General features: G+C 46.8%; 1 protein-coding gene across 1 annotated transcript in view; it reads left to right on the top strand.

The window, feature by feature from the left end:
- Window positions 1-698: 698 nt before the first annotated feature.
- Svop (SV2 related protein) overlaps window positions 699-26846 on the top strand; it is a 62012-nt gene continuing 35864 nt past the window's right edge. Inside the window, exons 1-3 of the mRNA XM_027415975.2 lie at window positions 699-733; window positions 23009-23169; window positions 24808-24893. Coding sequence (XP_027271776.1) covers window positions 699-733; window positions 23009-23169; window positions 24808-24893 — 282 coding nt within the window. The remainder of the gene's footprint in view (window positions 734-23008; window positions 23170-24807; window positions 24894-26846) is intronic.

Here is a 26846-nt window from a genome sequence, read left to right as displayed (position 1 = left end):
ACCCTTCCTTGTGCCACCACACTCAGCCATGACAGATGTTTACTAAGGATGCTCTGTGTGCCAGGCACACTCTCCTGGGCACCTGGGATACATCCAAGAAATTTCAAGAAGTTGAAGTTCTAGTCAGACTGTGAAAAATAAATAACCCAGTAACCTTTCTACCTCCTGTTCCTTTCCTAGGTCCATTTCATCAGGCCCTCAGCTCTGTGATAACAATCTTTTCAAAAGTTTTCTGTCAACAGCCTGTTACTGTGCCTGGCACCCAGTAGGTTCTCAGCACACAGCAGTGTAATACATGAAGAACATTCCCCCAAAACCTATACTCCATCCCAGAGCTTAAGCTTCCAGAACATCATACTGACAACACTAATAAATTCCTACGAACATTCAGGGAGGGAGGCATCATCTGGCAGGCGGGGGTGCCCCGCAGACACCCCCAGTCAGCGGACCGTGGGCTCCTGGGAGCAGCAGGGCTCGCCCCGCCCTCTCTACCGCGCAGCCCTCCCCTCGTCCTCCGCCCACTCCCGTCGGTCTCCCGGCGGCGGCGGCTTTGTCTCCCGGGCAGGGCTCCCTCCCCCAGCGGCTGCCCAAGGAAGAAGCTGTGGAGCTGTCCAGCATCCCGGTGCTGAAAGCCGGCGCGCCGGCGGTGCTCCACCATGTAAGGGCCATGCCCAGGCTCGCCCTGGCGCAGCGCGGACATGGAGGAGGACCTGTTCCAGCTCAGGCAGTTGCCGTGAGTACCGCGGGGGCGATGGGAGGCAGGCGGGGTGCCCTTTAGAAGAGCAAAGCCTGCAGGGGTGCATCCCCGCACGGCCTCTTGAATCGGAAAATGCTATTACAGACGGAAGAATTGGGCCTGGAGGAGAAAAGCCATTTTCCTAGCCCCGCTCTATTTCTGTTTCTGTTTCTTTCTTTCTTTTTTTTTTTCCTAGATCTGTCAGGACCTTGTGGGAATCCTTAGTTTCTGTGTTTTCCCTTGAAAATCGCTCTCAACCCTGAAGGGGTGTTGAGGTCTATGCTGTGAGAACATGTGGGATGCTGTTTGGAAAGGAGGGCTGAATTGACGAGGGCTGATACCTGTCCTTATCAGCCTTTCTCTCATACTGTGCAATTCCTGATTTTTTTTTAACCCCTGCAAGGTCTTTTGGAAAGGACCGATGTGATTTCTAAACAGCAAGGATGCCTTCCTAGAGGAGAGGCTGGAGCAGTTGGTTGTTTGGGAAGCATGTGAATGAGAGAGCTGAGAGCCTTGGCTGGAGACTCATGCCTTCTGAATGAAGGGCTTGGGGAAGAGCTAGCTGGAGTAAGCCTCAGCGTTGGAAACACTAGGAATGCATTCCTTTGAGGTTGGGAATTGGGTGGGGGATACCCAGTTCACTCTAAGAATCTTGGGGGAACACAGAGAGGCAGCAGGAAGGACAGAGGCCTTCAGGGGGATTTGCAGGTATTTTTCAGGCCACAAGGGACAGTGATTTGTTAAGCAAATTCCGAGAGTCTGAACAGGGACATTAAGGATAACATTTCCAGGGGTTCCTGTTTTAATTTTTAGTCTTTAGTCATCTGGCAGGTGAAAGTCACTTCCATTTGGGTCTGTTGGGAAGGATTGGTTATTGTTAGCCTGTGTGTACGTGACTGACTTTAAAAAATGGTATGGGTCACCCCCACCCCATCTCAACCTACTGAAGAATTCTCCCAAGTGACTTTTAGAGTGACTGATCCGGCTTCTCTGAGGCTCTGAGTGCTCATAGGGGTTGTCATGTTTACTTCTCAATTCATGTAAAATTAATTTTCATTATACATTTTCATTAATTGAAACTGTACTTTTCAGCTTTTGTTAATAGAATCTAGTAAATACCCCCCCTGACAACTAATGACAGCTTTATTTGTTAAATGGTACCCACTTGTAATATCCGAAGTCCATATGCCATACACAAAAACATAAATGTCAGAGTACAGATTCCTCAAGTAACTCATGCCACTGAACTCTCACTGAGCTCAGACACCATGTTCACAGAGCCAAATAAGTACCCTAAATAAAACAACAACAATCCACAAATTGAAACAAAATTTTGGTGCTCTGATAACAATGCCAGCTTTAGTGGAATGGGTTGCTAAGTACTGTCAGAGCATGTGAATTTGGCAAAAGACATATGTGTCTTTAGCTTACTAATACATAGATATGACATCACATACTGATTCTGTCCATAACTAAAAAAGAGTGAAAACAGGGAACTGTGGGCCAGCTCATTCAGAGCATTTGCCTACCATGTACAAGGCCAGGGATCCCAACCCCAGCACTAAATATACAGAAAGGGACAGTAAGAATAGGGTAACTTATATATGTAATTAATTGAAGCTGGGTCTAGAGATGCAGGCCTGGAATCCCAGCCCATGAGGGAGGTACCAAAGCTCAGGAAATACACATTCTGGGCAAGCCTGAACCCTATCCTGTCTCAAAATATAATAATGATGCTACCTACTACTAATAATAATAATTAATAATAAATTTTATTTTAAATTTAAATATATGATAACTATTGTAATATACACAAAGTAGATACAGTGATTACAGTTTACAAGTAGTGTAAGAAGCATCCATCCTGCCCTTCAGCGTGATTTTCAATTCTCAATCTCAATATTTTATAGATAGAAGAACATGTACTATTAGAGAGGTTAAATGGTTTACTGTCAGAGAACATTGGCTCTCAGTCAGGCAGATTTGGGTTCAAATCTTGATCTCAAGTCAATTAGCCTTTCTAAGACTCAGTTTCTCTTGCTGTAAAGAGCCAGGGACAGCTGGGTGTTGGTAGTACACGCCTTTAATCCCAGCACTCGGGAGGCAGAAGCAGGCTGATCTCTGTGAGTTCGAGGCCAGCCTGGTCTCCAGAGCAAGTGCCAGGATAGGCTCCAAAGCTACACAGAAAAACCCTGTCTCAGAAAAAAAAAAAATACAGAGCCAGGGACAGATGAGGACAAGTGGACAGTGGCACAGTGTGCGATTAGCATACTTGAGCTCCCAGGTTCAATTCCTGAGGAAAAAAAAAAAAGACTGTCATCATAATTCTTGATTCATATGTTTATTATAAAGGTTAAATGAGATGTGTGCTAAGTGCTTGACAACACAAAGCGATGGACATTACCTATTTGCTATTGTCATTACATCTGAAATATTTATAAAAGGTAATGATACAAGTTAGTGTTGTTGGACTACCCAAAATGGCTGCTGGAAAACCCCAGGGGTTGGAAAGCCCATTTGGTTGTTAAGAACACTTGCTGCTCTTCCAGGGGACCAAGTTTGGTTCCCAGCATCTATGTTCTCACAAACACCTGTTAGCTCCAGCTCCAGGATGTCTGATGCCCTCTTCTGTCCTTATGTGAGGCTTACAGGCACACATGCAGGTAAATAAAAACAGAAAGCCAAAATGTTTTTAAAAAGAAAGCCCCAAGATACACTTGAATGAAGTCATAATTAACCTGTTAATGTGCTGGTTTATAAGAACGAGGAAGCTAAAAGAGAAAGAAACAGGCAACTGTGTGAATCTGAGTGGGTTACACATCACGACTTAGATGTTTCTCAGACCATGCCCTGCATACATTATGTGCAGATTGCAGGCAGCAGATTTCCTGAGAGCAATATGGTTTTAAAAAAATTCAGAGTGCTGGCAGGAGTGGACTCTGGAACAGACTGGGCCCTGCGGGAGGTTGGGTGTTCATAGGCCCTAAGCCTCTAAGCAGATTGCAGGGATGGGGAGGGGCGTGGAACAGAGCAAGGGTGTCTAAGAAAGTAGTCCTCTGGTGCACCCGGAGGCCCTGCTATACAGCTCTGGCATGGCCCAGCTGAGACCACAAACGACCCTTGTTCACCTGCTGTCTGTTAGGGGCATGCGTGTGGGGTATGGGGCAGCTGGAAGTTTGTATGCTGCTCTTCCTTATCATGTACCCATGTGAGACAGGCCTTGTGAGATTTCTCTTTCTCATGATAATGATTTTTTTCTTTTCAGTGATGGGGATGGAACCCAGGGCCTCATGCATGCTAAGAAAGAACTCAATTGCTGATCTATATGTCCAGCCATCAGATGACTCTGTCTTTTCCTGGAATTCACCAGGTTCTTCTAGAGCTCACAGAGATCTGCCTGCCTCTGCCTCCTGAGTGCTGGGATTAAAAATGTGTACCACCATACCTAGCCACTCAATAGTTTAATACCATCCTTGGTACAAAAGACTGCATGTATGACTAAGATAAAATGGTCCACACCTTGAAGGAGCTGCTGTCTACAGCCACAGTATGGTAGCCACTGGCCACATGTGGTTAATATGAATTATATAATTTACATGGGAAATAATTTATGCAATATAATTTTGTTCTATTTATATTTCTGTGCCTGTGCTAAGACATCCTGCATCATAGAGGAGGGAAGGGCTTGTCTGGCCTCTGTTCCTCATCACAGTCCATCACTGAAAGAAGACAGGGCAGGAACTTGAAGTGGCACACTGGCTGTCTAACTCCCACTGGGGAAGTCACTTCACAACCAAGATACAGCAGGAACCATGGAGAATGCTGCTTGCTGACTCACTGACTAGCTTATACCCAGCTGGCTTTCTTACACAGTTCAGAACCACCTGCCCAGGGACTGGTGCCACCTATGGTGGGTTGGGCCTTCCTAAGTCAATTAACTATTGAGATAGTTCCCCACAGAGAGGCACACATGCCGACTGGCCTTCCTCTAAGTTGTGTCCAGTTGATAGTTAAAGCTGACCAGGACAAATACATAGTATAAATAAGCAAATTCTGTCCCTGTCCTCAAATGCTCGCTCTGTTTCAACAGCTACCTGTGGCGAGGGACCACTACTGTGTGTATGTAAGTCTAGACCATTTCTGGAGTGGCACTGGTTTCCCAGGTTCTGTTATGCATCTCTGGCCTGGAAGAAGAGGCAGGCATTGAGTGTGTTGAACTCATAGCTATGAGAACTGTTTTAAGTGTACATCTGGCCTTGGGCTGCGCAGGAATCCTGATTCTAGACAAGAGATCAAGGAGAGCTCCCAGATATAGGTAGGAACCATTCAGAATGCCAGTGTTGAGCGTTCCAGAAAGAGGGGACTTTGTGAGGAAAAGCCCAGAGTGGGAAGTTATTCAGTAGAGCATGATGAATGAGCTTCTTCAGAGATGGCCACAATATACCACAGAGCCAGGACACTCGGGGCCTCAAAGGATGCTGTGAAGTCAGGTCTCCAGTGTCCATGTGCTCTGTCCACCATCTCTGCTCTTTCACATTTCCCGTCTTCACGATGCAGCATGTGTCTGACACCTCAGTGAGCCCTTCTCTCATTTCTGCTGGCCTCAGTAACTGAGATAAAATGGGTAAAATGGGGGATCAGAGTCAGGCAGTGCTGGGTTCAAATCCTGCCTCTGACACTTACCACTGGGTGTTTTTTGGTCTTTGACCTCATCTTCCTGAGGCTAGGTGCTCACCTGTGAAGTTGGAAGCATGCTCATCCCTGAATGTCTGACCTGACATAGGAGCAAGGGAAGACACTGGGTAGTGGGGCTCCAATGAATGCTTCTGGCATTTCTTGCCCTCCTCTGCTTTGGCTTGGGTCCCTGGATCTCACTTTGTTCAGGAAATGAAGAAGCAGAAGCATGCCTGCAGTGGTGTGGCAGCATGCATCCAAACGTGAATTCTTTTTAAAAATATAATAAATATTTATATATGTTTAATGTATATGAATGTGTGTGTGCCCGCATGAGTTTTATGTGCATTTTGTGGAGGAGCCCTCAGAGGACAGAGAAGGGCTTTGGAGCTCCTAGAAATGAGTTCTGGAAGGAGGTTGTGACCCTCTTGACAATATAGTGCTGGCAAGTGACCCCTGATTCTCTGCAAGATCAGTGAGTGACCTTAGCCACAAGCCCCATTGAATTCATAATTCCTGCTCTTTCAGCAGTCCCATTCCCTGGGGGCCACACCACCATTCCCTGGTGGCCACACCCCCATTTCCTGGTGGCCACACCTCCATTCCAAACTGTTGAGGTCAACTTTGACTTTCTCTCATGTACCTTCAGTCTTCGGGAGATCTTGCTGCCCTGTGTCTCAGTGTCATCCACTCTCCAGCCTGCCTCTCTCTAGTCACCAGATCCCACAGGCACATCCCATCTGTTCTCAGCAGGATTTAGCTCCTCTCTGGCCTTCCTACTCTTGACCTTGCTTCCTAACGGCCTGCTCTCAGCTCATCCGCTGGAAGGTTTTTCCTTTAGATTTACTTAATTTAAATTTTTTTCTCTATGTGTGTATGTGTCTGTGTGTAAGTGTGTGCACATGAGGGTTGGGGCTCACAGAAGACAGAGGGGACATTGGGTCTCCTGGAGCTGGTGGCATAGGTACTGTGGAGTCATCAACCTCGGGTCCTCCGCCAGAGCAGTGTGTATTCTTAACGTCTGAGCAATGGCTCCAACTCTGTCACATCATGCCATCACCTGCTCGAAGGCTTCCTGTGGCTCCTGTCTACACTGCCTCCAACAACTGCAGCCCTCTCTCCTATATACCAGTTGGGTACCATAAGCCCTAAGCCAACAAAAACCCAGGCGAGTCCCTGTAAAGGTCACCTTGCCTGTAGGATGGGAAATGGCTTGGCTGCTGTGGAACAGTGCGGTGGGGCCTCAGAGACTCAAGAATCGGATCTCCCTGCTCTAGCAGATCTACATGCCAGGGGTCTGTATGCACAGGATGGACCAACTGTGGGTTCGAAACAGAGAGCAGCATGGCCTCCTCACTAAGCACAGCCAGGCTGGTTTTGTCATCGTTCTCTCAATGACACAGTCTGTTTCCATGACATTGACACTGTGACAAGGAATGTAAGTAATTTAGGGATGTGGCAAAGTATACAGGAATATTGTGGAGGCTGTGTATAAATCCTATACTATTTCATATCTTTTGAATACCCACAAACTATGACTTCCATGTAAGGTTCTGGAACCAATTCCCATAGCTACCAAGAGATGGCTGTGTACCCAAAAGAAATGGATGAGTGGTCTCAAAGAGGCGTTGCATTCCACGTGCATCACCATGTTATCAGTAGTAGCCAAAACATGGAGACAGCCTATATCTGCCCACAGATAAAGTGTGGTATATCTAGTCAACTGGAATACTATTCAGCCCTGAAAAAGAAAAATATTCTGGTCTATACTGAAGCATGAACGAACCCTGCAGTCAGGATGCAGAATGAAACGGGCCAGTCGTGAGTACTTGGTGCAGCTGCTTGGATGGCGTGCCCAGAGTAGGCATGTTTTTGGAGACGTGAAGTAGAATGGTGGTTATCAGGGAGTTGGTGGGGGGGGCAGGAAGTAGCATCTGATGGATGCAGACTTGGGAATTTGAAAAGATGTGTGGCTGGATGCTGGTGACAGCCGTGTCACCATGTGACTGCACTCAATGCTGAGAAAACTGCACTGAAAATGGTTAAAATGGGAATTCTTTTTTCTTTTTTTGGATACAAAGTATCATGTAGTACAGCCTTGACTTCCCTATGTAGCTGACCCTGGCCTTGAACTCCTAGTTCTCCTACCTCTATAACATGGGTTCAGGGATTACAGGTGTATGCTGTCATAAGCAGTAAGATGATGAAATTTGTTACATGTGTTTTGCTATAACTGAAAAAAAGACAAGCAGTGTCCATCCATCCTCCATGGATGGCATCAAGCTAACCTTTCCCATTTTGTATTTATCATTTAAAAGTATTATTATTATGTGTTCAGTAAGAACCTCCAGCTCAACCCTGCATGATCCAGAAAGCCCCATTCCCCCCTACGCCTCTCTCTCCCTCTCTAAACCTCACCCACTCAGAGCCTCTGAACAAAGGAAAGAAAGGTGCCAAAAAGCCCAGTTCCACATTCCTGGCAACTATTGCAGCTTCCTCCCCTGCAGTTGTGGCCCAAGTCCTCTGCCAGAGCACTCAGCTTTTGACCATACTTGGGCACAAACCAAGCTTGTGTGATCACTCATCTCCTACAACCTATAAAGTCTTCCTGTTTTAGTTCAGATGTGTGACTTCTCTGGCTTCAATCTCTGGGACCAGAGAACAGGCCTGGAGTTGCTCTGCTCAAATATACACTTGTTGCACTTTTTCAATTCAGCTTAATCTGCCATACTATATCTGTGGAGAAACCCATTATTGGGAGGGGGCAGAACAGCTATTATTATGTGTGTGTATAATGTGTGTTTAGGTGCACGCGCCACAGGGCCCATATGGAGACCAGAGAGCAACTTACGCAATTGGTTCTCTCCTTCCACCTTTGCATGGGTTCCAGGGACGGAACATGCATCTGTAAGCTTGTACTGCAAGCCCCTTTACCCACTGAGCCATCTTGCCAGCCCCCATCTTCTATTTTATTTTATTTTGTTTTGTTTTTTTGAGACAGGGTTTCTCTGTATTGTTTTGGAGCCTGTCCTGGAACTCGCTCTATAGACCAGGCTGGCCTCAAACTCACAGAGATCTGCCTACCTCTGCTTCCCGAGTGCTGGGATTTAAGGCGTGTGCCAGCAACGCCAGGCCAGCACCCACCTTCTAAAATTCATTTATTTTGGTGCTGGAATTGAACCAGGGGCCTGACCATGCTAAGCACATGTTGTGCCCTGAGCCGCACCCCAGGCCTCATTGTCCATTGTGTTTCCTCTGTAGAGAAATGTTTGCAGAGAGGGGAACATTCCTACCTTCCAAGTGTGGGGACAGGGCTACAGATTCCACACCACACTGGATTACTGGGCCCCAGTGTAGACCAGTTTATGCAGGCCATAGGACTAAGACAGTTTTGTGATGAAAAAAAAAAACCAGAAAAAAATTCCATGCGTTGGCTGGACTATTTTTCCTCCCAGTTGTGATAAACATAGTTACAGAGCACTGCAAGGACTCCAGCCACCAGGAAAACAAGACACAGATTTCCTGTTTTTATTTGTTTCTCACAGATTCTTTTAAAAAATTATTTCTATACCTGGGTGGTGGTGGCGCACACCTTAAATCCCAGCATTCTAAAGGCAGAGGCAGGCAGATCTCTGTGAGTTTGAGGCCAGCCTGGCCTACAGAGATACACAGAGAAACCCTGTCTTGAAAAATTAAAAAAAAATTTTTTTTTTGTGTGTGTATGCATATGAAGGTCACATAACAATTTTTGGGAGTGGGTTTGTTCCTTCCACCCTGTGGGGCTGAGGAGTGGAACTCAGGTCATCAGGCTTGGCAGCAATCTCCTTTTCCTGGCTGAACCATCTTCTTGGCTCCTGGTTGTAATCTCTCTAGCTGGGTGTACCAGGTGCCATTCTGTGTTAAGTACTTGTTCTTGTGTTATTAGTAGTTTCTATTTTGCTCTTTCATCCAGACATGTTAAGATTTCCTTACTTCCAGCAAAATTATCCAAGAAAACAATCTAGAGGTAAGAAAGACATTTGACTTACAGTTGCAGAGGTCTTAACCCATGGCCAATTGGCTCCATTGTCTTGGGATAACCTATGACTGGTTGGGTCCATTGTCTTAGGATAGCCCGTTGCTGGTTGTCTCCATTGTTTTGGGATAGCCCATGGCTGGTTGGGTCCATTGTCTTGAGGTAGCCCGTAGTTCACTGGGTAGCCCATTGTTGGTTGTCGCCATTGTTTTGGGATAGCCCATGGCTTGTTGGGTCCATTGTCTTGAGGTAGCCTGTAGTTCACTGGATAGCTCATGGCTGGTTGTCTCCATTGTCTTGGGATAGCTCATGGCTGGTTGGGTTCATTGTCTTGAGGTAGCCCATGGTTGGTTGGTTCCATGTCTTGAAATAACTCTGTTGTCTTAGGAGAGTGGTGACTTAACAAACATATCCTGGCAGCAGGAATGTGTAGGTCTCTTACCTCAGGGCATCCAGGAAGCACAGAGAGACAGAGAAGAAAGTGGTGGTGATCCTGGGACCCCTTGAAAGGTCTACCTCCAATGACCCAACTTCCTCTCACAGGCTTGTCTTTAACATGTACAACAGTGACACTCTAGGTCTGAGCTGTAACAGGGGCATTTCTCCTTGACATGATTGACATTTTAAGCCAGATCTTACTGTTGGGTATTTAGCTATGTCCCCCACCTTCTAAATTCTACAACCTACACCCCCCACCCAGCTTCAGTTATGAGAATTGAAACTGTCCCCCAACATTGTCCATGTCCCCGAGAGAGCACCCCTATCTTAGATGAGTTACCCTGTCATGGCCTCCAGGACACCTTCAGATCTCCCTTGGAACCCCACTTCTGACTCCATCACACTAAAGCCTTTGTATCTGCTTCTTTAGCAATATCGGACTCTTCCCTGACACCTACCCCACTCTGTGTGCCTTTAGTTAAAAGATTCTGAGAGCTACCAGAGCACAAACTCGGTTTTACAATGAGAAGATTCTGGCTGCACGATCATTGTGTAGTTACAAGGATAAAAACTTCCAGCTGGGTGTGATGGCACACACCTTTGAATCTGGGAATTGAGAGGCAGAGGCAGGAGGATCTCTGGAAGTTCAAGGCCAGCCTGGTCCATGTGGTGAGTTCCAGATCAGCCAGGACTTCACAAGTGAGAATGTGTGTCAAAGTAAATACATAAAAGCTGGCCATGGAAAACCACCTGGAGAGCTCGGGCCTTGCCTCCTCTTCACCTCTCCGTTGATGGCCCAGCTGAGAGCTATTGCTGGACATCTTGCTCCAGCAGACCTGCTAACTCTGTAGGACTGTTGGGCAGGTTGCATTTCCTCCCAGGCCTCAGCTTCACCATCTGTGAGGTGGGGCAATAAGGAGACCTGCCTTTAGGACACAGTGCCTCCTTGAATGGGCACTCATGAGTAGGTGCAGAGAACATGGTATGAGCCTCCTGGACGCCCTCCCTCTCTCTGTGGTCATTATTGTGGTTGGATGAAAATGTCCCCACCAGCTCATTTGTTTGGACATTTGGTCTCCAGTTGATGGCTTGAGTTTGGGAGTCTGTGGCACCTTCAGGATGTGGGGCTTAGCTGGAGGGTGTGGGTCACTGGGGAGTTAGCTGTGAGCTTTATAGCCAGCTGGGCACTGTTTCTAGCCTTCTTTATGCCTCCTGATTCCCTCCAGGTGTCAGTGGGCTCCAGCCAGCAAAGCCCAGGCAGTATGCCCTCAGACCATGAGCCAAAAGAAACCCTTTCTTCCTGAAGTTACTTCCTCTGGGTGTTTCATCACAGCCATGAGAAATGTCACCAATACAGGAACTGGTTCCTGGAAGTGACCTGCTGCTGTGTTCAGCCTGACCAGAGAGGGTTCTGGGGCTTCAGAACTGGTTTGTGGCAGGAGTGCAGAAGACTTTGGAGCTCCAGGCTAGGGGAGTCTTAGGATATGAGCAGAGTTTGGTGAGAGATTCTTCTGGGGACCGTGGAAGATCAAAATGGCAATGGGGGTGCACACTGCAAGGCCAGGCTGGTATGTGAACCCCTGGTCTCCAACTCCTAGCGATGTTTTAGGGGAACGTGGAATTTTTAGGGGAGGGGAACTGAGTCACATGGAGTGGGTCTTAAGGTGAGAGCCTGCCCCTGCTGTGGATCTGTTTCCTAAATCTGCCCAGTCAGTGAGCAAGCTCCTGCAGGCACACACCTTTCCCAGCTATCATAGACTGTATCCCCTTAAACCACGAACCATGATTCCTCTCCGAATCATTTTCCTCAGGTTATTTGTCACAGTGAGGAAGGCAATGAACACCTTAGAAGTTAGTCATCTGCTTTTAAGATACAAGTTCACTACTTGTCAGTTGACAAGGGATGACAGGAAAACAAAATCCACAGAAAACTAAAATGTATATTAATGACAGAATTCAGGAGTGGAAGGGACCTTCAAGGGTGTGGCACTCAACATCAGTAGTGTGTTTCCAAACTTCTGTGATCACAGTTCGCATTTTACTGAGCTTGGAGTCCCTGAGCCCCGACCCACCTCTGGGTTGGGGTGAGATGCACAGCTGGGGATTAAGTGCCTCTCTTTGGCCTCTGTAGGGAAACATTGGCCTATGGGTTAATAACACTCATGCTGGAGCCTAGCATGTTGGTGCACACCTAGAAGCCCAGCATTTGGGAAGCTGAGGCAGGAGGATCATGATTTTGAGGTCAGCCTGTCTTTTTAAAAAGTCACAGGGCTAGAGGGGTTAAGGGGTTAGTTAGAGGCCTAAACTCAGTTGCCAGTGTCCATTCTCCTCTGGCCCCTGTACAAACTCTCTCTCTCTCTCTCTCTCTCTCTCTCTCTCTCTCTCTCTCTCTCTCACACACACACACACACACACACACACACACACACACACACGTAAAATCTTTTTTAAAATTCTTAGAGATTGGAGTACTGACTCTAAGGACTCCTACTGCTATGCACTGTCTAAGGGTCCTGGTGCAGTCATGTAGCCTCGCTAACCCTCATGTTACTTGTCAATCAATTGGAACCCCTTTGGTTAGGCATGAATTGGAACCCCTTAGGCATGAATCCGCAGTATTCTGGCCCACTGCTTGGATGCATATGTATTTAAGTATCATCCTTGATCAACTCATTTAGGCACCCACCTGTGTAGAAACTCATTTAGGCACCCACCTGTGTAGGCACCCCTGCTGCATCTAGCACCCCCTAAAACATCCTTTTAATCTCAGGGCTCTTCTGGCTGAGAAGGGGCTTCTACACAGGCTTAAAACCTGTCTCCTACAGCAGATTGAAGGAGGGGTTCCTTCCACATATCTGAACCTCAGACATTGAAAAGAGAGGTCCCTTTCTTGGGCAGCCTTTTCCCAAACCACAGCAATGTAATAGCCTCCCTGCCCCAAGGGGGCTGTAGAGAGGGCTCAACAGTTAAAAGAGCACTGCTGCTCTTCCAGAGGACCCAGCCAGGTTAAATTCCCAGCACCCACACAGCAGCTCACAACTGTCTGTAACTCCAGTTCCAGGGGACCTGACACCCTCAGACAGACAGACATGCTTGCAGAACAACAATGCACATAAAAATAAACCATAAAAATAAAGAGGACCTCAGGCTGGCTCTGAAGGAGACCAGGCAAGAGCCATTTGTCAGTGAACTCTGGCAATTTCTGTCCATTGAATTGCAGTATCTAGCCCCACCCACTCATCAGTCGCTGTCAGATGCCAGAGGCCCCAGTGCAAAACAGCACAGGCACATGGGACAAGATTAAAAGGGGCTGTTTGTGACTGGGACCTCAGTCACCCAATGACCTGTTTAGCCTTACAGGTTATCTCCCCAGAAAGATGTCTCCCTGCCTGACTGGAGAGGCAGACACAGTGGTCCTGAGGCAGGGCTCCCACCATCCATCCCACAGCCTTCTGGTCCCATCACAGTCACCACATAGCCCCCTGCCCCTGGTCTCCCTTCCTCTCTCAAACATCTTTCAATATTAACCATATTGGCTTCCTGGAGAACTCTGTCACCTGTGTCAGGTAGCTTTGCTGTGATCAAATGCCCAACATGACTTCTTAATAAATCTTTTATTTTGTCTCACAATCTCTGAGGCTCCCAGGCCACTGTGGTGAGAGAGGAACAGTGGGACAGCTCAGCTCATGATGGCAAAGGCATGTGGTAGAGGGGCTGTCAGCACCACAGAGTCCCCATGGCAACAACTACCATCTTTATTTAAAATCCACAAAACTGACTCAGAGTGGTAAAGTAACCTATCCAGAGTCACACAGCTCCTGAACAGCATGAGTAAAGAGAGTCAAAGCCAAGACAGTCCTAGGTGGTACTGTGGGCTCTTTTCTGAGGTGATACCCACCCACCTACCTCCACCCCCACCCCCATCTGCAGGACCCTAAATGCTATCCTGTGATGATCACAGATCAGTTGTCAGCCTGGGCTCAAGGAATTAGGGCCAGAGGCCCAGATGGAGAGAGAGAGAGAGAGAGAGAGAGAGCACCTGACCAAGTACTCCTGAGTTACAGGTCCTCATGGTCTCTGACAGGACAGATCTTGCTGGACAGCTGTGTACTCAAGCTCTCCCTTTCCTTAAGCAGCAAACTTAGATAAAACAAATGTCTCTGGCTATTTCGGTAAATTATAAGATATATATATATATATATATATATATATATATATATATATAAATATAATTTGAATGCCAAGAAATCTGGCAGCAGGAGCTAGTCTGCCTCAGGCCCACCACATATTCAGCATATGCCTCTGATGTTTGATTTTCACACCCACTCTCAGGAAACCTTGGCTCATACAGTTGATAAACTTTTTTTGTTTTTGTTTTTTGTTTTGTTTTGTTTTGTTTTTTGAAGCCCAAGGAAGTCAAATTGTAGCCCGCCTGGCTGCATCTAATTTATCATCATCAAAGGTCTCTTTTTCATATCTGTCCAAAGACAAGTCATAACAGTCGAAGTTAGTTCTCGAAGGTCACCAGGGAGGACCTATGACCAGGGCCTGCAAGGCAGGGTCGTTCTCACTCCTCAGCTGGTCAGACTCACCTTGGTCCCACTACCAACCCATCGCCCCCATTTCACAAAGTCATCTGTGAGCCTGTGCAGCACAATGCTAACCTAATCCTGAGCTAACCTGACATGGTACTCAGTAAAGATAAGAAACAAAAGCAATCTGACATCCCAGTTAAAAAATGCCAAAAATTGCCAAGTGCTGGTGGTGTATACCTTTAATCCCAGCACTCGGAAGACAGAGGCAGGTGGATCTCTGAGTTCAAGCCAGCCTGATCTACAGAGAGAGTACCAGGACAGTCAGGGATACAGAGAGAAACCCTGTCTCAAAAAATAAATAACAGGGGTGGGGTGGAGGGAGTGTGGGGGTGTATGTGCACTAGCCAGCTAAAGTTCCTGCCTGGATTCCCCCCAAATCCTGGACTGGAACCTGGAATTGTGAGCTGAAATAAACCCTTTCTCTCCAGAGCTTTTTGATGGGATATTTTATCACAGCAACAGAAAAGAAACCAGACCCTCATCCAGGAATGACATTGTCACTTTTTGTGAATACTATAGGGAACTAAACACACACACGCACGCGCGCGCGCACACACACACACACACACACACACACACACACACACACACACACACACACAGAGTGTAGGGGTGGATTTAGTTTTGAAATGAGGTCTCACTGTTTTGCCTAGGTTGCCCTGCTTGTCCCTACTGAGTAGTATCTGGGACCTCAGGTACATGCCTGCACCAGGTCAACTATCTGGCTTTGTAGTGTGGGTCCCCTCCCAGGGCAGGGTGACTATGATTGGACAGAGCTGCCCAATCATTCACATTTCTCATTCACTTTTGTTATGCCAGGCGCACTGTCTAGCCTGGCACAGTTGGCAAATATTTATTCATCAAATGAATAAATGTGCTATAGTGGTTCCTGTGCAGTGTAAGAGTTGAGAGTTTAAGTGGACTGTATTTATTTGTTTCTGGTAGAAAAATAACACAAATTTTATTGTTTTAACTATTTTAAAATGTGTAACTCCATGACATTTAAGGTGTTCACAAAGCTTTTTCACTCTCACCTCCGATGGAAGCCTGGTCCCTACTTAGAAGTCACTCCCTGTTGCTTGGCAACTGCCTAGATCCTGGCAACCAGCAACCTGCCCTTCTCTCTCTGCAGATACCCCAGCTCTGGACATGTACATTATACGTGCTCCAGATTTACAAGGCCTCTTGTGATTGGCTTCTTGACTCAGTATGAAGATTTCGTGTGCTCTGTAGCCTGTGTTGGTAACTGAAGAACCTTCTTAGTTCACAAATCTGCCAGGCTGGAGTATGCTTGGACCAGCTATCCAGAGGCATACTGGCTTTTAAACACTGGGGACTTTTCAGATCTTGTTTCTTTATCTACCAGCGGCTTGAATTGGGCCATCCACTGTGGGAGGACTCAGTCCAGTGGTGCTGACAAATGGTCCAATCAAGACAGGATGCATGATCCGGGCACTAGTGGCATATGCCTTTAGTCCCAGCACTCAGGAGGCAGAGGCAGATGGATCTCTGAGTTCCAGGACAGTCTGGTCTACAGAGTGAGTTCCATTGCCAGGGATGTTACAAAGAGAAACCCTGTCTCGAAAAACAAAACAAACAAGCAAACAAAGACAGGATGCATAAAAGCCAGTTTTCAGCATGGTCCTGGCTTTGAAGGCCTCTGGTGGTCTCTATCAGCAGCCCCCAGTGTTGTCACGTAAACTCTTAGCAAGATCTGGCCCTTTCTGGATAGTTGCTTCTCAGGAGGGGCATGCATCCCCCTCCCTCAGCTGGTGTTCCTGTCATAGTTTATCTCCTTTCCTTTGTCATCCAGCTGCATAGGACACTGCAGCTCCAGATTGATGGGACACTGGTCTGAGTCCTGTGTCCTTGGCCTCCTTGTAGAGGGTGAGCTGCAGATAACCTGTTCAGCCCATAGGGAACGTGGAGGTCCTTTTGCACAGGGTCTCTCTGGTAGCCCTGCTTCATGGTGAGGAGTCCCGGGAATGATGGAAACTCTTGTCTGACTCCAAGCAGCTCCCAGGAACTTCAAAATGAAAAGTCGCAGTCTCTGGGGAAGAACGTTGGGCCCAGCCATCTATGTTGTAAACAGCTCAAGGGTTCCAGTGAACCCTGTTATCATGGTGACAGTCTGCAGAGGTCAGCAGGCTGAGACTGAGCTGTGTGTTTGGATTCTGGCTCTAGAACACACCATTCTCTGTGTCTGGATAGCCGGCCCACTCTAACCTGCTCAGCTCAGGCTGCTCACCCATTTCCACACCTGTGGATGCTCAGAGTGATGCTAACCAGGAGCCAGGTGATTATAACTCAGGGCTGTGATTTCAAAGAATGCCAAGCAGAGGCTCAGCTCCTCCAGCCTCTGTGATCCAGGGCAAGCCTTGCATCTCCTATTTTGGTTGCCAGGGAAATGGGATGACTTTTTAAAAACAGGGTTGTCAGAGGCTAGAGGGAATGGCTTGGTCTGTAAAGTCCTTGCTGTGTAAGCACGAGGACCTGAGTGTGGCCCCCACGTACTGTGAACCTGTAGTCCCGGTGCTGGGAGGTAGAGACAGGCAGACAGATGCCTGGAGCACTGTTCAGCCACAAGCTCCAGATTCAGTGACAGACTGTCACTCAGAAAGAAGGTGGAGGGGCTGGAGAGATGGCTCAGTGGCTAAGAGCACCCACATGGAGGCTCACAGCCATCTGTGACGCCAGTTCCAGGGGATCTGATGCCCTCTTCTGGCCTCCACAGGCAGGGTTTCTCTGTGGCTTTGGAGGCTGTCCTGGAACTAGCTCCTATAGACCAGGCTGGTCTCGAACTCACAGAGATCCACCTGCCTCTGTCCCTCGAGTGCTGGGATTAAAGGGGTGCACCACCACCACCCAGCTCAAAATTAATTTTTTAAATAATTTTTAAAAAACTAGTTGCTACAAAGCTATGCAGGTCAAACCTGTGTGGCACTTGCCTCACCAGACCAGTGGAACACAAAGCCAGGAGAAGCCCTGAAAATGGATGGATTTAACAAGGACATACAACTGCCTAATGGAGAGGACAACAGAATGAAGTCAGCCCTAAACTTACACCACCTAAAAAAAAAAAAGTCAACTCTAAGTGTTTCAAAGACAAAACTCATAAATCTTTAGAAGAGGGGCTAGTAAGAAGGTTCACTGGGTAAAGGTGCTTGCTGCCAAGCCTGTGGACCTGAGTTGGAACTTAGGGACCCACATGGTAGAATGGGAGAAGGGACTCCTGCAAATTGTCTTCTGGCCTCCATGGGTATGCTGTAGTATGCATATATGTGCATTTGTGTGCAGACACACACATACAAAATAAATAAATGGTTAGAAGAAAACAGAACACTTGACGACCTTGGGCTCTGTGGTGACTGTTCTGGACAAGACAAATGCATAAGCAATAAAAGCAAAACCAGATGTTTGATCATGTCAATGTTAAAACCTTCCTTGTGTCTAACGATCACAATCAGATGGGAAAAAACTGGGCAAGGACTCAAGAAAATATTTGCAAATTAGATAGAATCTGCTGCCCAGAATGAGCAAGAACAAGCTAGGAGGCATGCTGACACAAGCTTCTAATCCCAGCACTTCAGAGGCTGAGGCAGGAGAATGCCGAGTTTGAGGGCAGAATGGGCAACATAGAGAAAATCTGAAAAACAGATAATTTAAAGTACCTGAATAGACATTGCTCCAAAGTCTGTTTCCCGATAGCCTGTGCAAACTCAATGTGGAAAAATGCAGATGAAGGGCTGGCTGGCAGGACGGCTTAGGCTGCAAAGGTTCCTGCCACTGTCCTGACAGCCTGAGTTTGATGCCTGTGTCCTACAAAGTAGAAGGAGAGAACTGATCCCTGGAGTTTGTCTTCTGACCTCCAGGCATGTGATGTGGAGTGTGCCAGTATACGAATATGCAATTTTAAATTTTAAAAATATACTTTAATAAAAGAAAGATGCAAATGCTAAAGCCCCGGTAAGCCATAGTGCACTCGTCAGTTGTCTATGTTCAGACAAAATTGAAACGAGCAATGATTGACAAGTGCACGCAGAGACAGGAATCTGTGGGGATATTTAAGTGGTGTGCAAGCCACTCTGGCAGTCCCTCAAAATTTTAAACATTGATCGGTTTATATGACAAAGAAGTAAAAATCCGGGCTCAGCGGTTAAGAGCACTGACTGTTCTTCCAGAGGTCCTGAGTTCAATTCCCGGCAACCACATGGTGGCTCACAACCACCTTGAATGAGATCTGGTGCCCTCTGCTGGCATGCCGGCAGAAGACTGTATACATAACAAATAAATAAATAAATAAATAAATAAATAAATAAATAAATAAAAATCCAGGGCTCAAACAGAAATCTGCACAGTCCTGTTTGTCATAGCATTGTTCACAATGAACAAAAGGTGGCAGGAAGCACCTAAGTCCCTGTTAGCTGGCGAATGGACCGACTGTGGTATGTTCATACAATGGGCTATTACTCAGCCTTCACAAAGGAGTGAGGAAATGGGCTTGGTAATGATTCAGGCTAGTAATGTTAGCCACCTAGGAGTCTGAGGCAGGAAGATCACAAGTTCAAGGCTAGCTAGCCTTGGCTACAGACTGAGTATAGGGCTAGCCCCGGTGTCTTAGTGAAACTTTGACAGTCTTAAAGTAAAAAAAGAAAGTGGTGGGCATATCTCAATGACACAGAGCTTACCTCCTATGCACAAGGACCTAGATTCAATCCCCAGGATTGAAAAATAACAGGAATAAAATGCTGACTCACTTACATGAGCTCTCTATGGCAGCTGAGTTAGAAGAGAATAACAACTACTGGGTCTGACTTGATGCTGGGTCCTGGGTTCTGGGGTGCAGGAAGAAATGGGGTTTAAGGGGACAGAGTATGAGATGTAAAGATGGAACAGATCCAGAGATTTGGGGGGAATGATGGATGCAAGCATACTTTATCCCGATGAACAGGTCACTTAAAATGGTCAGGGTGCTCAGGGTTATGTTATGGGCATTTTCCGTCATCTAAAACAAAACAGGAGGAGGAGGAACAAGAAATGAAGCTCCCTTGGGCTGGAGAGATGGATCAGCAGTTAAGAGCACTGACTGTTCTTCCAGAAGTCCTGAGTTCAATTCCCAGCAACCACATGGTGGCTCACAACTGCCTTGAATGAGATCTGGTGCCCTCTGCCTGCATGCAGGCAGAAGACTGTACACATAATAAATAAATAAATAAATAAATAAATAAATAAATAAATAAATAAAATCTTTTTAAAAAAAGAAATGAAGTTCCCATTTTTTAAAATTTATTTTTATTTTATGTGCATTGATGTTTTGCCTGCACATATGCCTGTGTGAGGATGCCAGATCTGCTGGACCTGGAGTTACAGACAGTTGTAAGCTGCCATGTGGTTGCTGGGAATTGAACTCGGGTCCTCTGGAAGAGCAGCCAGTGCTCTTAACACTGAGTGGTCTCTCCAGCCTGGAAGCTCCCATTTTAGGCCATGCTTCCGGAAAACAATACAGTCATCCTAGCCTGCGTGTAAAGATGTAAGCAGCCTCCAGAGGTGATGGTGACAGGCCTCCTTCTCAGGGTGTTTAGAGGGTTGAATTGAATAGTGAGGCACATGTGACTGAGGAAGAGTCACCTGTGAAATGTGTAGTGACAAATCTGTGGCACCCTCTGACTACACTCTAAGGTTGGCGGCATGCTGTGGCTCAGCCTGAGGGAAGTGTTGAGTAGAAAGGAGAAAATGGATTTCTGTATGATTTTATACACTTGAAATAGTTCTATGTAAAGCATTTTCCACAAAGGTTTGGAGCACATGGGAGCTATGGACAGATCTGGAGAGAGAGAGACGCTTCTAGTGTGCCTGCAACATGAGACTCAGACCCAGGCAGACCTGGGATAGAACCCTTGTTCCATGCCTCTGGGGTTGTGTGATATGGTCTTGGGCATGTCACATGATGTCATGGCCTCAGTTTTTCTTGTCTGTAAAATGGTGATAACAGCAACCTCACAGAGCTGTCATGCAAACAAAGCATGTAGAAAATGCCAACCATTGCATGCCTTTAGGCCCAGCACTTGGGGGGCAGAGGCAGGCAAATCTCTTTGAGATTGAGGCCAGCCTGGTCTACAGGGTGAGTTCCAGGACAGCCAGGACTACACAGAGAAACCCTGTCAACAAAACAAAACAAAGATTAAAAAAAAAAAAAAGAAAAGAAAATGCCCACCAAGCCACACAAACTCACTGGTCCTAAATACTCCACAGAATGCAGGAGACAGAAGTATCAGCCACAGGCTTCACATTCAGCCACCCCACCCTGCATTTGGCCCCTTTCCAGGCACAGTGTCACTAAGAATGAAGATCCTGTCTGTCCTCACATCCCTGTGACTAGGCATGTGTGTATTCTAGAAGCTTCCAAGCAGGGCAGCTTCCCTGTGCTTCTGAAACAAGGGTGTTGAATATCACAGCACAGAGAGAGTCTTCATGGGTCCATGGAATAATTCAAGAGCTGTCACAGCAGGAGGGGCTGTTGGGGGAGCACAGGCCTAGCATGTGTGAGGCCCTGGGTTTGAATCTCAGCACAGATCAAGCATGTTGACCATTCCATTGCTCAGGAGGTAGAGGCTGGGAAATCTGAAGTTCAAAGCCATCCTCAGGTGTATAACGAATTCAGAGCCAGCCTGGGCTACATGAGACCATCACAATAGTAATAATAGTAGCAGTTTGTATTGAGCTTGCCTGCCCCTTCTGCCTCTTTAAACCAAGGTTCATTTTGCTCAGTTGCTCACACGGCCCCTCTGCTGTTGGTGATTTTTCAAAGTCACATACAAATGAGCCTCCTGGCCAGGCAATAATAACACATGCCTTTAAATCCCAGCACTTGGGAGGCAGAGGCAAGCGGATCTCTGTGAGTTTGAGGCCACAGAGAAACCCTGTCTCCAAAAACCCATGCCCCCCCCCAAAAAAAAAGAAAAAAGAAAAAGAAAGGAGCCTCCCACACTGGGCAGCTCCCTCTCCTGGAGCTGGGGAGTACATTTGACTGTGACTTCAAAGCTGGGGTGACAGACAGCAGGGGTCTTGTGTTTGGGAGGGAAAAGGTTGCAAGGAGACTGTTCACTCTGTCCCAAGTCTCAGATAAAGAAACAGTCCCTTAGGCTGGAGAGATGGCTCAGAGCACCGACTGCTCTTCCAGAGGTCCTGAGTTCAATTCCCAGCAACCACATAGTGGTTCACAACCATTCGTTATGAGATCTGGTGCCCTCTTCTGGTGTGCAGATATACATGGAAGCAGAATGTTGTATACATAATAAATAAATAAAATCTTTAAAAAAAAAAGAAACAGTCTCTCAAAGACGCCATGTCTCCCCAGCCCCAGAGACAAGAAATAGCTTTGTTTGGAACAGGAGTAGTGATGCACACCTGTGAAGCATCTGGAGGTTAAGGTGGGAGGAATCAAGAGTTCAAGGCCAGTCTGGGCTATACAGTGAGAGGGAGGGAGGTAGGGAGGAAGAAAGGAAGGAAGGATGGATGGATGGATGAATGGATGGATGGATGGAGAGATGGAGGGAAGGACACACAATTTGACAATAAAGTGGCACAATGTAGAGGTCTGTGGAGTCTCAAATTCAAATGTCTTCAGGGCCAGACAAATGGGCAAAGTGTGGAGTGCGGAGAAGCAGAGGAGCATGGAGATGAGATCACAGCCCTCAGGGCTAGAGGCCATTTAGAGAAAAGGAGACAAGGTCAAGATGGAGTTATGTCCCTGTCACAGTCAAGAGACTGAGAATGTGGCTTTTATGTGAAGTCCCTTTAAGTCACCAGTTCTCAACCTATGACATCCGTTATCCTGCATATCAGATGTTTACATTATGACTCATAACTGTAGCAAAGTTATACTTATGAAGTAGTAACAAACATCATTTTATGGTTGGGGGTCACTACCACAATGTGGGGAAAGTGTAGCAGTGTTAGGAAGGCTGAGAACCCCTGCTGTCAGTCAAAGCCAAGACAGGAACAGAGCAGTTTTGCTTCCTAAGCCTCGTGTGTGTGATCCAGTCATTACCTGTTACAGGCAGATGTGTTTGAAGACCCAGACAAGCAGCCCTACACTGCACACACACCACTCAGTGATGCCCTTGGACATACGACAGTGAACCCATGAGACTAGGTCACCTCATCACTGTCTGTCTCTGTAAACACATACTATGACGTTCGCACAGTTAGGGAATGGCCAACGACGCATTCTGACAACTATTAAGCAATGCATGAGCCTTTGTCAAAACAGCTCAGGTCTAGGACAAAGGCGTAGTCGTGCACATGAGAAGGCCAGCTGCCACTACTGTTCAGCGCCCAGCTGTCCAACTGTCAGCAGATCAATAACTTGCAACATCACCACCACCCCCATTTCATGCCCAACCAAATTCAACATAAATGCCAGCTCCACTCGGCTAGCCCTCCAGATGGTGAGAAAATGCTCTGTACCTGTCTTGAGTAGGAAAGTTGAGCAGCAAGGCCATGGGGAGGCAGCTCTAGCCATGTTGATCACATTGCCGTCTTCTCCAGGGTGGTGAAATTCCGCCGCACAGGAGAGAGCGCAAGGTCAGAGGACGACTTGGCTTCCGGAGAGCATGATGTCCAGATCGAGGGGGTCCGAGTGGGCCTAGAAGCGGTGGAGCTGGATGATGGGGCAGCTGTGCCCAAGGAGTTTGCCAACCCCACTGATGGTAAGAAAGCCTGGTGACTCAGGCATTAGCCCAGCATCCCGTTTGTCTGCCTAGGTGGTGGTCTTAGAAAGGTCTTGTGAAAGGGCGGTTGGGAAGACACAGAGCACCCAAGGGTGACACTGGCAGGGTAGGCTGGGGTAACAAGGTTTACTTCAGGGAGTATGGTTACATCATAATCCCTGCTAGCTGCATCATTAACACTTGATTGAGAATGGCAGCAATAATGCTGCTGCTAATGGTGCTGATGATGGTGATGACGATGGTGATTATGATGTTGACGGTGACGTTGGTGATCATGGTGATAACTATGATGCTGCTTCTGATAAAGGTGGTGGTGGTGATTGTCATGATGCTGATGATGGTTGTGGTGGTGGTGATGGTGACAGTAAAGATGGTGTTAGTGATGGTGATGATCATGACGATGGTGGTTGTAGTAGCAGTAGTAATGGTTGTGATGGTGATGACGGTTGTGATGAGAAGAGACACCATGACCATGGCAACTCTTATAAAGGAAACATCTAATTAGGGTATTCTGTGTTACATGGGTTGATTGAAGAAAGAGGTCACTCCAGGATGAAATTATTAAGGTCTAGCCTCTGACAAACTGAACAGAACCCTAAATGGCCATATACTTATTGCTACACAAAGCTGTTTTTATGTAAAGCTTCTCCTCATACCAAGATCCTATCTAATCTATATGTCTCTCTAAAAGAGAGCATCACACCCCTTCCTGACTTTACTGTGTATTATTGCAAGACACATCCAAGAGCCTCTGGTGTGCCACAGGCATCTTGTGACCAAAGTCATGCAATGGCTGCAAAACCCCTTCAGAAAAACAAGTTACAAATCATGGAAAACAGTCACTGTTCTCCACAAAAATTCTTTTCTGTTTTCCACAATGATTCTTCAAGGTCAAAGTACCTCTAGAAAACAACTCTTCACTCTAATGTCTACCCCAGATACAGCGACTCTGCCAAATTCCTACAAGGAACATTTAATTGGGGTGGCTTACAGTTCAGAGGTTTAGTCCGTCATTTTCACGGTGGGACACAGTGGCATGAAGGCAGACATGGTCCTGGAGAAGGAGCTGAGAGTTCTACATCTTGATCCACAGGCAGCAGAAGCAGACTGTATGGGTGTAGCTTGAGAATAGGAGACCTTGAAGCCCACCTCTACAGTGACATACTCCCTCCAACAGGGCCACGCCTACTCCATCAAGGCTATATCTAATAGTGCCACTCCCTATGGACCTATGGGGGACATTTTCTTTCAAACCTCTGCAGTGATGATGATGATGATGATGGCTATGTTGTTAGTTCTTTTTTCTTTTTTAAAGAAGATTTATTTATTTTGTATACCTTGTTCTGCATGCATGTATGCCTGCAGGCCAGAAGAGGGAGCCAGATGTCATTACAGATGGCTGTGAGCCACCATATGGGTGCTGGGAATTGAACTGAGGACCTCTGGAAGAGCAGCCAGTGCTCTTAACCTCTGAGCCAGCTCTCCAGCCCTATGATATTAGTTCTTATAGCAGCACATGCTACAGTTAATTAGCCTGTCTGGGGACCACCCCAGGTGCCATATTAGACAAATACAAGATGTAGTGATCCCTCCTCTTCTCCCCCTTTTCCTCCCTAGACACTTTCATGGTGGAAGATGCGGTGGAAGCCATTGGGTTTGGAAGATTTCAGTGGAAGCTCTCTGTTCTCACTGGCTTGGCGTGGGTAAGTCTCTGGGCACAGCACCTCATCGACACCCCAAGAATCCCCCGAAGCTCAGCTGGGTACCATGGCCATAGGCATAGCACAGTTCTCTCTGCACATAGCTTCTGCCTGAATGCTAATCCTCAAAGCTCATATATAGTAATGGCCCAGGTGCATGCTGGGAGGAAGTTGAACATGGTTGGCCATCACCCTCAGGAAGCATCCAGCTACAGAGGTGGATCCCTGCCCCTGGGGACTCAGGGCTACTGTGAGGTGATGGTGTTGGGTCAAATCCCTACCCAGGAAAACAGACTTCATAGAAGACATTTGCTATCTGGGCTAGGAGTATAGTTCAGGTGTTTGCCTAGCTGTGTGCAAGACACTGGGCTCCACCCCCCAGCATGGCCAAAAGTAAAATAAAATAAAGAATGAATTCTGATTCAAGGTGTTCACAACTGCTTGCTAAGAATCCCAGAGTCACAACACTGGATCTTTAATCCATCTGCAAGGCCTCTCTGAGCATGATGTGAGAATTGACCCAAACACATGTGTGTCAAAACAGACCATCAGTTTCTCTGCCAGTTCTCTCACTAACTAGAAACAGACCTGTAGTGTGCCCACCCTCCTGTGGCCTGTGTGCGTCTGCCTTTGCTGTCCCCCATACTCCCATGGCCTGTGTGTGGATCTGCTTTTAACTTTCTAATATTCTGTTTAGTTGTAAAGTAGAATCAAGATGTTTAGTAACTAGGGCTTCTTAATATATGCTAATATATGCAAACACTATGTTCATTAAACAAGCAGACAATTCTTCACAAAAACATGACCAACCAAAGACAAAGGAGTGATTGCACTGAAAAGACTACACTGTCTGTCTGTCTGCTTCCTCCTTGAGAATGTGTGCTCAGCTTTTAGATATGTGACACTTTCTCACTTCATCCGGGGAGCACCTGTATTTCGTGTGTGTGTGTGTGTGTGTGTGTGTGTGTGTGTGTGTGTGTGTGTGTGTGTGTGTCTGAGAGTGTGTGATTATGAGTATGTGTGGCTGTGAGAATGTGTGTGACTATGAGTGTATGTGTGTCTGAGTGTGTGTGACTGTGTGTGTGTGTGACTGCATGAGTGTGACTGAGTGTGTGTGACTATGAGTGTATGTGTGTCTGAGTGTGTGTGACTGTGTGTGTGTGTGTGACTGCATGAGTGTGACTTTGAGTGTGTGTGACTATGAGTGTATGTGTGTCTGAGTGTGTGTGACTGTGTGTGTGTGTGTGTGACTGCATGAGTGTGACTGAGTGTGTGTGACTATGAGTGTATGTATGTCTGAGTGTGTGTGACTATGTGTGTGAGAAAGTGTTGTGACGGTGTGAGTGTGTGGCTGTGAGTGTGTGTGAATGTGTGAGTGTGTGTACCATGGTGAACATGTATGTGGTGGTCAGGAGACAACTGGCAGGGACAGAGTTGGTTCATTCCTTCTAGTGTGTAGATCCTGGGGATAAAATTCATGGCCTCAGGCTTTGCAGCCAGTGCTTTTCCCCATTGAGCTATCTCATTGACCCAAGAACCTGTGTTTTTAAAAATATGAGGAAATGATGCTGTCCATGGTGGTACATTTCTGTAATCCCAGTGTGTGGGAGGTGGAGGCTGAAAGATTGCTGGTTTGGGCCAATCTGGGCTACATAATAAGACCCTGTCTCACAAATAAGCAAAAACTTAAAACACATAATGGGGCCTGTGAGATGGTGTACACACACACACACACATACACACACACACACACACACACACACACACACACGCACGCACGCACGCACACACGCACGCACAAACAAACAAACAAACAAACAAACAAATAATGTAATTTTAAAGAGTGACTGGAGAGATGACTCAGCAGTCAAGAGCACTGGTTGCTCATCTGGAGGATCCAGGTTCAGTTTCCACAATTCCCAGTGCCCACATGGTGGCTCACAACTGCCTTTTCTG

The sequence above is a fragment of the Cricetulus griseus genome, chromosome 4 (assembly GCF_003668045.3).
Source record: "Cricetulus griseus strain 17A/GY chromosome 4, alternate assembly CriGri-PICRH-1.0, whole genome shotgun sequence".
NCBI lineage: Eukaryota > Metazoa > Chordata > Mammalia > Rodentia > Cricetidae > Cricetulus > Cricetulus griseus.
The sequence above is the reverse complement of the archived record's forward strand: the minus strand, read 5'-3'. Positions and strand labels throughout refer to the sequence as shown.